Genomic DNA, 18,398 nt, shown 5'->3' on the forward strand with positions numbered 1-18,398 from the left:
AATTGCTGATCTATGAACTTGCTCAGAGACTATTTTGACTACCAATAGTAAACAAACAGAAGGCTTCCTATTAAAGAACATAAAGGGATAGCTAGGCAGGGTTCTGGTCACACCACATTTGTTTCAATCATTTTTTAAAATTTTATCTACAAGTCTTTCATGTAAGTAGGTATTTTTAAACAAAGTGTCTACATGTTTAATCTACTTGAAAAAAATAATTGACTGAATATCTTGACATTTATAAAGTAGTGAATTTCAGGAATAAGGGGAAAAACTCAAATAAGAGGCAACAAAACAGAAACATAATCAAAGAAACTTCCCAATATGTTAAAAACAATCAAGTTGAAGTCCCTTTTTTAACATACTAATGCAAGTTGAAAAATAGAGCCATGCTATGCACAGTATTGACAAAAAAAATATGTTTTGACTAAGAATTTCTATATCCATTCACCCAGTTTATCTTATGTAAATTCAATAGAAAGATAAAGTAATAAGATCATTACTTTGTTGACATACCCAACAATCAATAGGTTATAAACATTTAAACAAAATAAGGTGAATTAAGTAATATTTTTAAATGAAAAACATCATTATAGAGCTTGGTGTTGTCTGAATAGTGGCTCGCTATAGTATTTACAAAATATAATTGCAAATATTAAATAACTTTTTGATAAAGAACAAAATTGTGGAAGTAAAAATAAATCTGAATCGCCGAAACCGGTTTGGCTCAGTGGATGGAGCGTCGGCCTGCGGACTGAGGGGTCCCAGGTTCGATTCCGGTAAAGGGCATGTACCTGGGTTGCAAGCGCATCCCCAGTGGGAGATGTGCAGGAGGCAGCTGATCGATGTCTCTCTCATCGATGTTTCTAACTCTCTATCTCTCTCCCTTCCTCTCTGTAAAAATCAATAAAATATATTTAAAAAAATAAAAATAAAAAATAAATCTGAATCTAAATCCCAGCTAGTTTCTCAAAGGACTTACAATTAATAGGATAAGTTGGTTGTAAAGAAGTCAAGTTATTTTTAATTTGCATGGAGCATCAAAAACTACCTATATACACCATTCTATATCTATTATATGTAGAGAAATATTGTATGTTTAACATCTTATGAGAATTGGTAAGAAAACAACATGCACATTTTAAAACATTAAATAGAAGCAAAATGAATGAATACCATATTTTATAGGTGAAATTTATGTTATGAGAAGAATCATACATGTATTTCAAATTCCCTTTTAAACAATAAATAATATCACAGTGGATTAAAAAAATAAAAGCTAATTTACAATATTAGTCTCTGTGCTTAATCCTGTTTCTAAACTTTAATTGTATAATTAATAGTAACAACAAACACATATAGAGAACTCACTATAAGCCTGGTACTGCAAACTTATATATATATTAATTTACTTTATCCTCAAATGACTTTGGGGTTAGTAAATTTACCCCCATTTTACAGGTAAGAAAATGCTTGGCCAGAACATCAAAAGATTTGCCTAAGGAAACAATATTGGTAAAATTTAGACTTGAACTTAGGCCATCTGGATCCAGAAACCAAGATATACTCTCTAGATACTCAGAACATTCTAGAGCCTTTCTGATTATGGGGAATACAGGAAACACACTTTTAAAAATGTCAAGTGGCTCTTTCTCCTTACCAGTTTTTGTGAGAAGGCAGGGTATGAGGGGGCATAAAAGTAAGCTGGTTAGAGAATGGACATCATGGAAGCCAGAGCTATGATTGAACAAAGACCTTGCTTTCTGGGTCACAGCGAGTCCTCATAGATGACTGGGCTGTCCTCAGGGAACTTCCTAGTTAGAATCCTCAGGCTCTGCCTTGGTTACATGTGGGCGTTTCTGAGAAACATCACTGACCCAAGCTTGCTCCCCTGCTTTTTCCCATGTAACTTACCCCTCCCTTCTTTACAGTGAAGCCTTCTCAATCTAATCTTCCACTTAGTGGTTTTCTGCTTCCTCAGGTCTTTTGTTTATACCTCCTCCCAACACTTTTTTTTTTTTAACTTGAGCCCACAATATATTGGGAGTGAGAGAGACTTAAAAGCATGATAAGATGTGGTAAGAAATGGAGTATAAAATATACATCTCGCTTCCTTTACCGGTTTGTGTGTTTGGTAAGAATGTTTGCATGTGTGCACTTGTGGGGCACAGTTTCGATTTCTAAAGAATATATCTAATCCTTTTAAGTTATTGATGTCCTTTGGGAAAGCAGAATTATTTACTAAACCCTAGAGTAGAAGAACATCTCCATGGATGCAGACTTGCCTACAATTTTTTTTCCAGTGAGGCCATCTGAGCATAAACAGCTCATGAAAATCAGGTTTCTTCTTTTACACAAACCAGAGTTTGCCACAGACTCTTAACTGACATGAAAATAAAACAGTATCACATTAGCTCCATAAGATAGATAAGAACATGGCATTTGAGCTGTTGTTCACATCCTTTTACTTACAGCCCTCGTAGATGTCGGTGGGAATATGGACTGCTGCATGCTGATAGGATATTTGTCGTCCAAAATTAGCATCATCTATGAAAACAGGTTTTATCCTCTGGCTGCCTGGCTCACTGTCATTTTTTTCAGGCTATATGAGAAAATACAGAAAACAAACAGAATATTACAACTTATGCAACACAGATGTTCTCACATTACTATCATGTGCCAAGTGCATATTCTTCAACAAAGGAACTAAAAGAATATTTTAAAATAGAGTACCAGGATGACTTCCAATTTATTCACAGTATAACCTAACTTCTCTCCTAATTTCCTCTGTGCTTGAGTCACTCCTCAGGATCATCCCAACAGAACCAGAGCTTACCAGCAACTAGTACTTAGCAAAATATACATTTAAACAACAGGATAAGTGTCTTTAAATACAACCTAATAAAAACTATCCCCTTGGAGGGAATTTCACTCGTATCTTACCACATTTATAGTGTACAGTTGAGGATAATTCTGGGTTTGACAACTAATGGTCCACATGACTGAATAAAAGACAGTAATGAGAAATTATTTTATGTCATGCTCCCTTGACTTTTGCATGTTTCCCAAGTGAATGAGCTTTTTTTCCCCCCATAGCCCAGATCAATTTGATTTTCATGGACCTAGCCCCGAATATCACTGGGGGATATTTTTCTATTGATTTTTAGAGAGTGGAGGGGAGAGATAGAAGCATCAGTGTGACAGAGACACATTGATTGGTTTCCTCCCATATGGTGATTACGACCTGCAACCAAGGTACATGCCCTAGACTGGAATTGAACCCGGGACTCTTCAATCTGTGGGCCCATTCACTGGGCCAACCTGGCTAGGGCATGATATTTTGTTTTAAAAAAAGAAAGTATACTAGAAAAGAAGAGATCTATTGTAACTCTAAGTACAATCAAATCCTAACTGAAGCAATTTGTCTCCCAAGGTAGAAGCCAAGAAACAATCAATAATGATTTAGGAAAATCCCACAGGAGTTTAAGGTTGAAGATGAATTTTCTATCTCTTTGAACTATGCTTTAGATCAGTGGTTCTCAACCTTGGCTGCACATTAGAATCACCTGGGAAGCTTTTTAAAATCCTGATTTCTGGGCCTCATCCTCTGGAAATTCTGTTTCTTTGTTATGGGGTGGGGCCACAACATTAGTAACAAAGAAACAGAATTTCCGGAGGATGAGGCCCAGAAATCAGGATTTTAAAAAGCTTCCCAGGTGATTCTAATGTGCAGCCACGGTTGAGAACCACTGCCTTAGATACTGAATAACCTGTTGCCCTCCCTTGACAAAATCTAAGAATCTCACTCATTTATTCAAAACACAAGTCTAGAACAATTGTTTTTGACTAATTATGTTAACTCCTTTTTTTCCAGTCCAAATATAGTTATTTTAACTCTTCCCTAATTCTTTTTTCATTAAATTCAGACCTGTATTATCAACTCATTCATTTTAGAGACTAATGTTTTCCATATTCCCAAGGTAAACTCCTTAGAACAAAACTGGAAATAAAAATCACAACATTGGACTATTTTGGCAGCACGCAGCAGTAATGCAAAGGATAAACAGTGGAAGACTCCATGGACAACCAGATTTCAGGAGGAGGCTGGGAGGATGTGTTAACAACCTAAAGTTAGCAGGTCTAGAAAGAAGCGTGTGTCCAACTCTCCATATGGCTCTGGAAATTTATACGGCCAGATAACACATCAGCGTCCTGAGATATTTTAACAACTTCCTACACACACAACCACACTTAGGTATTTTTTTTCTCTAAGGAAATTAAAATATTGAAAAGATTATTTAGACACAATATGAGCAACATGGCTTTTTTTATTTCTGTAAAGCTGTAGGTCTGATCCATCATTAGGTAATAAAATCAACTTAATATGTCATGACCAAGTCATTTTTAAATGAAACAAAGAAATATGAAAATACATTCCACATAAGAGAGAACTATATTGTGAAATTTTTGGTCAAGTTAGGTATGACTGTGTGTGTGTACGAACATACATGTGGGTATGTGCGAATTGAATTGTAAAATTTGTCATTGATAAAAATATTTGGGAACAGAGCACATTTTATTTAGTTAAAAGCCACAATGATATAATTGTTCCTCCAGTAACAAAATGAATATGCAAAATAAGTGTTGAAAGTCTAACATTTAGCAACACACCTACATGCGAAAATCACAAATTACAGTCTTCTAAAACAGAAGTGTGTGTAACATAATACCTATTACAAAGAACATACAGTACCTACAAAATACCATAAAAGGCAGAGAGGGAAGTATAGATGTCAGGAGATCTGGTTCTACTCTGTTGCATTAATAACATCTCGAACTCAGGCCAGTCCTGTTCCTCGGGCTTCTGTTTTTGACTTATAAGTAAATGACTCTGAGCTGCAGGTGTGGTCCTTACCCGGGGGACAATCAGAATCACGTGGGGAGCCTCCACCCCCACCAATAAAGCAGCACATCCCAATGGGGAGAATGTCTTTGGAAGGAGTCTCTCAGTTGATCCTAAGATTCTCTCCTAGCTTCAATTAAGAACCCTCAGACTAAAGGATTTGTGCTGGATTCAAATGTGCATTTTAATACACTTTAAAGTTCACCCTCTCTAGTTTATGGGTATCTATTCCTGGGCACTATTGACATGAATAAGAGAAAGGTACATTAAAACAAACTACTTTCGTTAATAATGTGAATGTAAAGAGGGTTCCAACTAATAGATACTATTCTTCTCAGCTGCAAGCATTCTGAATTAGTGAAAAGTCTCCACATTTACTTTAAAGCAGTGGTTTCTCCACATTTACTTTAAAGCAGTGGTGTCTCAAAGTGTGGTCCTTGGAGAAGTGGCATCAGCATCCAGGGAAACTTTTTAGAATCCAGGCTCTCAGGGCCCACCCAGGACCTGGTCAGTAAGAAAGACCACGGGAAGGGCTGAGCAATCTGTAGTTTAACAAACCCCCAGGTGATGCTGATGAACACAAAAATGGAAGTCCTGTGCTTCAAAGTATCAGTTTAAATTAGGCATACATTTTTACGTAGTAGAAACACTCATGAAATATTAGGATTGATCAGTAATATTCATATTAATGGATACCTAAAATTTTCTGCCCTCCATGTATAAGACAGTTTTAGTATTACTGTGCATACATATGGTGATATGGCAAGTAATGTTTTTGTCAAAGGATATTTCAAAAGACAACAGTCCCTCATGATACTCTAGGGCAGGGGTGGGGAACCTTTTTTCTGCCAAGAACCATTTGGATATTTATAACATCATTCGAGGGCCATACAAAATTATCAATCTAGAAATTAGCCTGCTGTATTTGGTCAAACATTTAATTAACTCACCCCTAATGCCTTGGCAGGGCGAGAGCAAATATTTCTGGAGCCTTATATGGCATGCAAGCAGGAAGGTCCCCCCCTGCTCTAGGGGTTAGCTCCATCCACAATTAAATTGGAAAAACGCTGCCTGTTAGATACTTCTATTAAGAGAATACTGTATTTCAAAGCTTCTGAAATAAGCTTCACTAAAAAATCAACTGTTTAACCCAGTGTTCTCAAGCTTATACAACCCTGAAACTCTTTTAAAAAATATAATACCTATTACAAAGAACATACAGTACTCACAAAATACCATAAAAGGCAGAGTGGAAAGCGCAGACGTCAGGAGATCTGGTTCCATTCTGTTGCACTAGTAACGTCTGCAACGTAGGCCAGTCCTGTTCCTCGGGCTTCTGTTTTTGACTATAAGTAAATGACTATGGGCTGCAGGTGTGGTCCTTACCCGTGGGACGATCAGAATCACATGGGGAGCCTCTGCCCCCACCAACAGAGCAGCATATCCCAATGGGGAGAATGCCTTTTGTAGGAATCTCTCAGTTGATTCTAATTCTATCCTATCTTCAAAACCCTCAAACTAAACAATTTACAAAGTCGGTTTCAGTTGTGAAAATTATAGTTCTACTTCTATAATTTTAAAAAAGGAGACATTATTTTTGTCAGCATATCTTTTCAAGAAATCTCATTTACATCTATTTCTAGCAAAGTTCAGATATAGAAAAGTAGAAGGATTAGATGATAATAGACCAATAGGAAGGTATTGAACTACATCTATGAATTAAGGTTAGGAATATGTGGAAATGTGCAAATATTTCATTCATTCACTCTTTCAAGAAATATTTACTTGGTAAAATGAGGAGGATTTACTGATATTAACATTTATAGAAATGCCATTTAATATCTAAATTGGGAAATAAATTAAATGCCCAACAATAGTAAAATGGTCACAATAATAGTGACAGCTATAATATAAAAGAGTAATTGCATTGAGAATATACATATATGCTTATTTGTTTAAACTTATCTAAAGTTTAAAAAGTAAATATTCAGCAAAAAGGAAAGAAAAGGCCTATTTGTTTTGAGAGGAAAGAGAGGTAAATGGATATATGCATGGATGATTACATAGTAAATGTAATTAGTTTTATAGTTATGAGATACGTATAACTATAGTTATGTTTGTGTTCTCTTGCTTTTTAGAATAATACAAGGAGCATGTATTATATTTTAATTGGAAAAATATTCATTTTTCTTTGAATTCCTTTCTGAAGTTCTATTAAGCATTATATGATTATCTTACTAGGGTGAAAATTACTTCTTATATTTCCTCTGAATCCTCTCATAGCTAAATATCACAATTTTAAATATATTAATTCTTTTAATATATATTATACAGATTCTTTTTTTAATCACCACATAAAGGTCTTTTATAAATAACTTTAAAATAATAATGTACTTCTTAACTTGTATAATTGTGTATCAAGACTAGTTTTAGCCGAAACCAGTTTGGCTCGGTGGGTAGAGCGTCGGCCTGCGGACTGAAAGGTCCCAGGTTCGATTCCGGTCAAGGGCATGTACCTGGGTTGCGGGCACATCCCCAGTGGGAGATGTGCAGGAGGCAGCTGATCGATGTTTCTCTCTCATCGATGTTTCTAACTCTCTATCTCTCTCCCTTCCTCTCTGTAAAAAATCAATAAAATATATTAAAAAAAAGACTAGTTTTAATGTGCAGTTGTTAAATATATTAAGGAAAACTAATATTCCATTTCATAACCTCCATAAATTGAAATAATTTCATGAAAATATCAGAATTTTTAATGCAAATCACTTATTTTCTTAAACATATATTATTGTTTCAGATACCTATATTAATATTGTCATTATATAGTAATTAAAATACAAAAAATATTATACATAAAGGAATTAACAGAAAAGAAATTGGGGGAAAGCTACTTAACATATGTTGTTTAATGTGTTAATTAAAATTTTTAAATGCTTCCCCTGGAATTAACATTTCCTTGTTTAAGTTATTATATTCTTTTTTTAACATTTTCCCCCCAAATCTCTCTTCTGAATCTCCAAACCATCCTATAGAAATGTCTACAAAGAAATGAGCAAATTGATTCTCAAATGTATTCAAATGCATTTGGTAAAACACATAAGTGAAACATGAGAAGTCCGTTTCTCAGACTATTGGTCTCAATATAATTTCAGTTATTAAATAATAGATTAGATCACTCAGAGACAGCGTACAGGCCAATGCTGGATGGGCAGGTCATTCAATTTTCCAAGCAGTGCGCATTAGCAAATTTAATTTGCAAAGTCACAATGACAAGTCTGTGACAGACAGGAAAAGCTCTTGCATATTTAATATATTTATCTTGAAGTAAACACTCAGAATAGATTTATAATAACCCATTTCTTTTCAATAGTTATTTTTTCATGTTGTGAACTTAAAACTACTTCTACTGAAAGGAAAATGTCCAGAAATTTAAAGTTTATATATTTTACCTAAATTGCAATAGAAACTAGCCTAATCACATTGCACAATTCAGATTAAATGTGCTCATTGAGAAACTTGGTTCACAGTCATACTGTGGCTAGACTTATCTTCTCCCCCTGCTCTCTCTTATTTTTTTGTGTCCCCCAAAATTGAGAAAAGTAGTTGATATGAATAAGAACGGTACACTGAGATCCTTGTGTTACTCTTTATATAAGTATTATAATTGGCATTTCTAATTCACTAATGAAGTTAAGTGAATGAACTCTTGTGAAATGAGACAAATTCTTCAATACCTAGAGGTCATTGCTTTGTATACAATTATCCAGTATGTATGTATGCATATTTTAAAATGTCTACCTCTAAATTCATCCTTTTTTTTTTTTAATCATCACTCAAGGATATGTTTGTTTTATGGTGTGTGTGTTTTTTTAAATTGATTTTGGAGAGAGAGAAGGAAAGGGGGAGAGAGAGAGAAAGAGAGACATTGATGTCAGTGGAAAACATGAATTGGTTGGTTGCCTCCTTTACATCCGCTGCTGGAGGTCCAGCTGTGGATGGAGCCCACAACCTAGGTATGTGCCCTGACCTGGAACTAAACCCACAACCTTTTGGTGTACATGACCACGCTCCAACCAACGGACACACCCTGCCAGGGCCATCCTTTCCTTTTTCACTATTACAAGCATATTATTTACAACAGGGCCTTGCAGTCATTCTGTGGATTAAAAGGTAAGGTTGCCTCTGTAACCACTAGTCAAATCCTGGAATCAAAGCATTCTGTGATCCCCCATTAGTTACGGCTGATTACCAGTTCTGGCTCTTACAAAGGAAAGCCTCCTTTTACCAAGTCACTTGAATCTAAAGGGTGTCCCAAAATTCACGCAAGAAGTAATTTTGATAGAAAACACAGGTTTATAATTAAAAATTGTAAATTTTTTATTGATACATAAAGTATACAGTTTAGGGTTATGTATGGAATAGCATATCGGTAAATGGCCTCCACGGCTTTGCTGGCACATACGCACTCTTTTGTTGAAATTTTCCATGACCGTTTTTGCATAAATGTGGCTGAATTTTGATGAGGCTCATTTTCATCTTGATGGCTTGTTAATCTACAAAATTGTCACGTTTGGGGTTCAGAAAATCCACGAGTGATTGTTGAGAAACAAATGCATCCACAAGGTGTCACTTTTTGGTGCGGATTTTGGGCTGAAGGCATCATTGGACCATTCTTCTTCGAAAAAGCAGCTGCTCATGCAATAACAGTTAATGGTGCTCACTATCGCAATATGATAATCCATTTACCCAATATGCTATTCCATACATAACTTTATTCTGTATACTTTATGAATCAATAAAAAATTACAATTTTTAATTATAAACCTGTGTTTTCTATCAAAATTATTTCTTGCGTGAATTTTGGGACACCCTTTATTAGGAATGGAAATTCACCAAAGCAACTGCAGCTGACCAGGCCCAATTAGTGAATAATAAATAGCAAAAGCTGCTGAGCCTTCTTCATCAGCCATAGTTGTTCTGGTCAGGCTGTAAGGCCAGCCTGAAAATTAAGCCATGAATTCAGTTACAATGGCAATAAGAACACTGTTGAGTCTCCTGAGTTAATTGGTTTAAGCTATTTTCTTTGAGGATAATGTGACTCACAAGCATTGAGTGGATGAAGAGAATTAGAGGGAAAATATAACTAAATAAATTATACATTAAAGACTTAAATTTTTATACTTTTGTATTTCTAAATTATAACAATAAGAACAAATTTTAAATTTTGAACTTAATAGACATATTATCCTTGCAAAAACATGAGGTTAGCTAATCATAATATGTTTTATGAAGAAATTGTATTTTCATGAATTCAGAAGCTTTCTTTAGTTCTTTGGGTAATCAAAATGATATAACTCTTTATATTAACCTATGAAAAACTATAGCATTAATTTTTCAGAAGCAATTTATTTAACAAATTAAGAAAAGATTGCTTTAAATATAACATGAAAAGTAAATTTATAACATTAGTGGTCAAAAGATAATTGGAGAAATAATTCTAGCTCTTAAAGATTAGATTCACCGTGAAGCCTCCACGTATCCTTCTACTACTAATTATGATACATAAAAAATCAGGTAGAAACAGTATGAAATAAGCCAACTTTGAGGAAAAGGAACAGTAAGCAGCTTAAACTGTGCAATAACAATGAAGGGTAGCAAGTAAAAAAAAATGTAGGGGATATTAAATCAAAAAATATATACATTCTCTGAATATGACAGAGTCAAAGACAGGTATGAATAGGAAACACATAAAACAACTAAATTAAATCAAAAGTGATACTGATCACTATAATAATTTGTTTATTAAATTAAATGTAAAAGCAAAAATAGACATTCCTCAAAAAATATATACTGAGATTGCTGGTAATGATTATAATGATAACATTCAAAAAAGTTAGAATAAACAATCTGAGAACATTCTCAAAATAAAACGGATGACTTTTTAGTTAACATTAAGGGTGAATCAGCTATTCCAGGACCTAGCACAGAGTAAGAATGAGGGCCATTAGAATCACAATACAGGTAAATTTGATGACAAGAAGATTTGGGATTGATTTAAATTCCAAGGTAGTGTGAAATTTTCAAATCACCAGCATTAGAATGGGATGTAATACAATGAAAATATATACATATCTATATTTATAAATATGTAAACTAAATTTTGGGAAGAGGCTGATACAGCATTTCTCTCAATAAAGGATTGTGAAGTGTCTCGAATTTGAAAAACACTATAAGATTTTAGATACTCTAAAAGTTCAATATAGTATACCCTCATGGAAACCATATAGTATTTTACATATATATATATATATATATATATATATATAAATAATTTAATAAAAGGGTAATATGCAAATTAACCATTACTCCTTCACAAAGATGGCGGCACCCATAGCGTCCCACACCCCGGCCACAGAGGGAGGGAGGGCATTTGGGCAGGCAGCACGCCCCAGCCCAGCAGACACAATGCAGGGGGGCCTCTGTGTGTGAGCTGCAAAGGAAACACCTTTTCTGACCACTCATTGGCTAAGCTCCCTGTGTGCCACCACTCGTAGTGTTCTTGGTAACTTGGTTAATAAGAATCCAAGAAGGTGATCTAGGGTTTTTCTACCACACTCCTGGAGGAAAAAACGAAGGTCCGCTGCTGGAGGGGCTAAGAAATGTCATATCCTGCCCTAGCTGGTTTGGCTCAGTGGATAGAGCCTTGGCCTGCTGACTGCAGGGTCCGGGTTCAATTCTGATCAAGGGCATGTACCTAAGTTGCAGGTTCCTCCCTGGCCAGGGCCCAGGTCAGGGCTCATGCAGGAGGCAACCAATCAAAATATCCCTCTCACATTGATATTTCTCTCTGTCTTTCCCTTTCTCTTCCAAGCTCTCTAAAAATCAATGGAAACATATCCTCAGGTGAGGATAAAAAGAAAGAAAGAAAGAAATGTCATATCCTATGAAAGACACATCTTGAAAATGCCTAAAGAAAGTTGTCATTTTTTCGTGGTGAAGGGACTGGAGTCCGTGTTGATGAAAACACCTTGGTGGCTGTGGCAGCCAGCAGTGGCAGCAGCAGCAGGGTGATGGGGCTGGTGCCTTACCCTGATCAGCCCAGTCACCTCCTGCAGAGGGAGGCCAGACTGTGGCTTAGGCCCGAAGCCGTCAGTAGGACATCCCCTGAGGGCTCCCAATCTGTGAGTGGGGGCAGGCTGGGCTGAGGGACCCCCCCTCCCCCGCCCAGTTCACAAATTTCTTATATATATGAAAAACATTAAAATGACATCATCCTATTTCTAAAAATTAAAAGCAAATTTTATGTTATAAACATTATAATGGACAAATATACTTTTCAAAAGACTGTCAGAGCAAAAAGGTTTTAAAAAAAACTTTTCAAGATGGGAAGGCCAATTATTTTCCCTTAATATGCAAGGTAAAGACTAGCCAATGCCATACAACTCAGGTATAGTCCCAGAGCCCAGACTCCAGGACTCCAAGTTTTCACCATATTTACAGTGAAATGAAAACCTCTCTATGGCCTGCTTGTAAGATTTCCTACAATCTACTTCCTGGCTGATTATTCATCCAGATCTCCCATTCTGCTTCTTTTTGCTCATTATGTTCCCACTGCAGTGGCCTATTGTCTGCTCCTCACACACATCATGCTCTTGCTGGTTTAGCCTTCCTTGTACTCGCTGTTCCCTTTGCTTGGTATGCTTTTCCCTGGTCTACTTTCATGGCACCAGTTTGTTCTTTAGGTCTCAGTTAAAAAATACTCTCTTGAATATTCCCCATCTAATTATCCCCCATAGAATCTTGACAATGTCACCCTACTTACTACCTTCAGAGCACTACTCCACTTTAGTTATCTAACTTTTTATTTAACTTTTTATTTGCCCATCTCTGTTGTCTCAGTACACTAAAATTAAGCTCCTTGACGGCAAGAGACCTCATTGGTATTATCGTGTTGTATCCCTAGCATCTAGCATATCACTTAGAACTGTTTTTGCTTGCTATATTAATATTATTTGTTGAGTAAAACATAAAAGTTAATTCATGCCCTAACCGGTTTGCTCAGTGGATAGAGCACCGGCCTGTGGACTGAAAGGTCCCAGGTTCAATTCCGGTCAAGGGCATGTACCTTGGTTGCGGGCACATCCCCAGTTGGGGGTGTGCAGGAGGCAGCTGATCGATGTTTCTCTCTCATCAATGTTTCTAACTGCCTATCCCTCTCCCTTCTTCTCTGTAAAAAATCAATAAAATATATATTTTTTTAAAAAGTGAATCCATGTTTCCTGGCCTCCAAATTTATGCCTTTTTTCTAGGACAATCACTGGAAGCAATTTGGTGAATGGACAGGCAGTGCCTCAGTCAAGAATCTAGGTTCTCAATCTCATTCCAACTCTATGAATCCTTGCTGTCTCCTCAGGTTTTCTTTTATAAGAAACAGAGGGAAACAAGATCTGTAAGGTTCTTTCCAGCTCTAAAATTTATAATTCTGAAATCTATGGACTTAAAGCAAATTATCTACAAAGTTGTTGTTTTTAATGCCAAATAACTAGAAGAACATTTTAATGGGATGCTGCTATAAAGAAGCATTTACCCCTAAAGTCTCTGGGTAACCAAACCCTGAGAATTTACATTTTAATTCAGGGCAATGCATTCATATCATAAAGCTAAAGACATCAATCAGTCAAAGAGACAATTTGTAGGTGCATATGAATTAAAACATTAGGTTTTTCTTTTCAATTCATGGGTTTTATTCTTTCATTTACATCCCTGAGAGAAAACCAAGTACTTCTTTTTCATAAGACTTTAAATGAAAATAAATACATCACGTATCAGTGGTATCTAAAAGGATCCATTGGAGGGTTGAAAGAAAACAGAACTGATACCTACTTATAGCAAGTGAAGTGAGAAAAAAAAAAGAGAAAGTTGACTGCTATTTATTATAGGGATTGACATTAGCAATCCCTACCTTCTGTGTGTGAGCTGCTCTGGAGTCACCTGCTACACTCCAGGCACCACAGCAAAAAGTGGCAGCCTACACCCTGACAAGTAGGTAGCTACCTTCTCACTTATACCGTCACTTTCAATGTACTGTGCTATACTTTATATGCAATTTATATACTATCTTTTCTGGCTTAACCTATAGCGTATGGATCAGTAGCTTAAAATATCTTAAAATTAATAATGATTACAGATGAAATTCTACCAATGGAAGCTGCACTGAACAACAGGAAAATGACAGATGATGCTTCTGTTTATTCTCAGCATTAGCTCTTCTTCAACCTCATTACAAGATGAAAACAGTGATTTAATTTGTTTAATTAGGCAAATTGGTCAAAAGTTAAAAATTATCAAGAAGGCTATTTTAAGTACAATTTATTATTGATAAGAATGTAATGTGTTCATATGGCCTGTTGAGATATTTCCAATGGTAATTGAAGTCATCATAATTAACAAAGGCCTCTAATAACTAGCATCCAGAAAAATCTTTACACTTTTTCATCTAGGGACTTTTAATCATATGCCACTTTAAACCAATGCTTTGTAAAATTTCACTAAACAAAGATTTAGACTTCTCCTTTGGGGTTTTTAAATATATTAGTTCAGTAGTAAATATATAGAATTTATAAGTAAATATTCTTATAAAGGGAGATGCATTTTTTTAAAAAACTGATATGCATGTGTAAACAAAAAATGGTTGAAGATTCTGTTCAAAGCAATCCAGTCTCCATCTTTGTACAACAGGGTAAATTTATAATGCCCACATAATGCACTGAATTTTCTAAATTTAATGATTACTCATTGTATTTTAAATATGTATGCTATAGTCTATTTCTGGAAAGAAAGAACTGGATGCAAATCTATAAGAGAATCATTCAATCTCCAAAAACAACAACAAAAACACCCAAGAATCAATGTTTAAACCATCCTTGCAAAACAAGCATGTGCCCAAGTGTGTAAAGCATTAAAAATTTTCTGAATAGAGTCAAAACTTTTAAAAGAAGCCCCCCAAAACATAAGGCAGAATTACTAGAAGAAATTGAATCTAATCTACCTTTTTTTATTAGTTTGACAAAAATTTTCCCCAATGACTCCTGATGTGGTCATATTTCACACAGGGTTGCATGCATTCATATCACTGGGAATAGTAGATCAGATCAATGGAGATTTATGATTCAAAGTCTAACACTCTTTTTAATCATAGCAATTTCATTTTACCTACAGCAAATCACTGTCAGTGATGAAACTGGCTGGATTAAATACAAGCCAAATATATCACCATTAAATATAGACAGAATAATGGGTAGGTATAATCAATTAAAATTTTAAATGAAAACCATCTTAGAAAAAATTTTAACCTTCAGTCTTGATTTATAGCAACTCCATTACAGGGCCCTCTCCATCCCATGGGTGCCCACAGCACAACACCACGCTGCTTCTGCTGTGGACCACACGGACTGTACCACGTTCAATGCCTGGCACCATCAAATACCTACTGCGTGACTTAAGCTCACTAACATTTACTTGTCTCACCTGAAAATCAGTAAAATAACAGTGCACGTTACAAAGGATTAGTGTGAACTTTAAACGCTAACATTGCATACAAAGTATTTACTGCCTATTAAGAATAAGAATATGTATGCTAACTACTATTATAATCCAATCCAAACATATACCATCCAAAATATTTAAAACATTTATCTTAGATGCATACACACAAAAAAGCAACTCTGATTAAACCAGTCATTATACAGAAGCAATTAATATTTTATCTCTATGCCATCGCCTATTTGAGGATTCAACATCAGTCATCAGAGCCTGAAATAAAGGCTACATTCTATAAGATAGTGGGGAAAAAAATGTTAGAAAAAAAAATCTAGACTTTGCTTCTTTAATAATTAGAATAGATTTCATCACTGATGCATATCCCTCCTAGAATCAGGTTTATTTATTTATATAAAGTAAGATAAGATCATGAAAGATTGGGCTTCTAAAAAGGCATTTAGTTAGGACATTGTGTTCAATTAATTTTAACATAGACAAGACTCTGCTAACAAAATAAATAGTAACATAAATATGCAAGGGAATTCGGCAGACTAGCCAAAAGTCCCAGACGGGTCAAATTTTTAACATGATCAATAAAATAAAATGTAGCAAATAAATCAGCTCAATTTATCGACGTGGGAATTCAAAGTTAAACTTACTTCATTTGGGTTTTAGTCAGAAACATAGATCTTGGAATCAGGTTAATAAGAGTTTGTAATGATCGGCATTCTTTTTGCTTGCTTTGGGAATTAACAGAGCGGCTTGCTGGCACAACTCAAGCCTTCTGTGGATTTTGCTTCACTAATTTTGAGTGAATCTAAGGACTTATTGAGATAGATGTTTCTAAAACACTAAGCCAAGAACCTAAATGAATTTCAAAACGAAGTAAAACTTAAAGTGGAATTTCATAAGTAAATTGTTGCTTAATAGCCTTTTTTTCCATCTTATTTTGATGCTTAATTTTTCTTTCAAATCTGGACATAATAAAACCTATAATGTTATCAAGACAAATTTCAGCATTGTGTTCATTTTATTCTAAGTGGTTTTTTTTGAAGATGCTAATTTGATTTTTATTGTGTTTCGCATTGTCTTAATTTTTACACCCATGCTAGAATTATATTCATGACAATAAAATTAAAAAAATAGTTTAATCTATTACCCTTTCATTATTGTTAATGCATACACACAAACATGCTCCATTTTGAGTTAAAATCACTTCAAATCAATTTTAAATGTATTGTAATAGCATTAAAAATTATTCTCTTTAAAATATACTCATTAATATTTCTATATTACTGACTATGGGATAGGAAATGTTTTAAATGTTTTATATATGTTAGCTAATTTTAATTTTCACACTAACTATATGAGATAGGTACTATGATTACCTTTATTTTACAAACCAAAAAAGAGAAAAACAGAGAGACTGTGTGACTTGGCCAATATCATCCAGCTAGAAAATGGCAGAGCTGGGATTCAAATCCAGGCAGTGACACTCCAGAATACGATCTCTTAACTATCACACTCTATCATCTCCTCTGTATAACACTGAATACTAGTATACTAGTAGTGATTATACGTGTGTGTCTTGTTAGTATTTAGGGGAAAAACAGTTGTACACCAAAGTATTTAGGAATAAAATGTCATATTTCTAAATTACTTAATTCAACAACTATTATTTACCCTAATTACATGTTGAATCAGACAGACCTTCAGTTTGATCCAGTAATACAATGAGTCTGATTTCATGTTTCACAGAGACTAATAGTAACTTAGCTCTGTCCAGACTTATATCTGACAAGAATTAGAACCAAAGATCCTGACCTTATATCACTTGTAGTAATTCCAAATAAGCATTCTAACTCTGCTACTTATTCCCAACTTGAATCGGTTTTAGACAAACGGGAAGCCACATTGTCTGTTTTGACACTAATCTCAGTCCTCATGACCACTACAAGTCAACAAGAGGAAGGGGTAGGGAAGAGATGAGGAAACAATGTCTACCCCTGCCTCCTTCTGCAGCCTTCCCTGGTACATGAACAAAAGAAAACAATTTTTTATATTAAAATTGATTCACATATAGTCCATCGCCAAAGCCAGCTTTGCTATTCCTCTCACAACTTTGTTTTCACCAACCTTGAAACAAAACCAACATTTCCATATCCACCATGCTTGCAAGGGGTTTCCCCATTTCCTTTGCAAATAGAGCTCCACTTAAAAGGTGAACAAATCTTCACAGATGTTGTGTAAGTAATATGGGCACTGAAACACAAACACCTACCCAGTTTAACAAGCATTCTTCTCAACAATTACTCTACACCTGTGGTCGGCAAACTCATTAGTCAACAGAGCCAAATATCAACAGTACGATTGAAATTTCTTTTGAGAGCCAAATTTTTTAAACTTAAACTATATAGGTAGGTACATTGTTATTAACTTAATTAGGGTACTCCTAAGCTGGCCTTTGCTAAAAACGTCCTCAATCTGATTGAGGTACGTTCGCTGAGGTCGACCCCTTCCAACTCTCCCACCCACACTCGTCTTGTACACGTGTTTCGTCTATCTCCTTTCGTTCATCCTCTCTATATGCCCACCCCCCCACTTCTTCTAACACCACTTCTTCAAAATAGACTAGCCCAGGCCGAAAACCGACTTCTGCGCATGGGCCATGAAGTTTCAATCGCACTGTACGTGCACACCCTCATGTGGTATTCTGTGGAAGAGCCACACTCAAGGGGCCAGAAAGCCGCATGTGACTCGCGAGCCATGGTTTGCTGACCACTGCTCTACACAATGAAAGAGAAAAAGATCTTTACCACAAGTTGCTAAACATTTTAATAGAGAAGATTATTCCTGGAATGTATGACATACTAATAAAGCCAGAAATGTGGAAAAAGTTGTTTAGAATACCCAGAGGAAGAAAATGCCATTTGCTAACTAGAAAAACCAAGGAAGA

General features: G+C 35.4%; 1 protein-coding gene across 8 annotated transcripts in view; it reads right to left on the reverse strand.

Annotated features, from left to right (window-relative positions):
* CACNA2D1 (calcium voltage-gated channel auxiliary subunit alpha2delta 1) overlaps nucleotides 1–18,398 on the reverse strand; it is a 381,531-nt gene that overhangs the window by 126,996 nt on the left and 236,137 nt on the right. For all 8 annotated transcript variants that reach the window (XM_070424150.1, XM_070424148.1, XM_070424149.1 and 5 more), the window contains exon 6: nucleotides 2,473–2,602. In XM_070424150.1, the coding sequence (XP_070280251.1) occupies nucleotides 2,473–2,602 (130 nt within the window). The remainder of the gene's footprint in view (nucleotides 1–2,472; nucleotides 2,603–18,398) is intronic.

This window comes from Myotis yumanensis, unplaced genomic scaffold, assembly GCF_028538775.1.
Source record: "Myotis yumanensis isolate MYYU_CA2020_CCGP unplaced genomic scaffold, mMyoYum1.0.hap1 SCAF_9, whole genome shotgun sequence".
In the NCBI taxonomy this organism is placed as follows: domain Eukaryota; kingdom Metazoa; phylum Chordata; class Mammalia; order Chiroptera; family Vespertilionidae; genus Myotis; species Myotis yumanensis.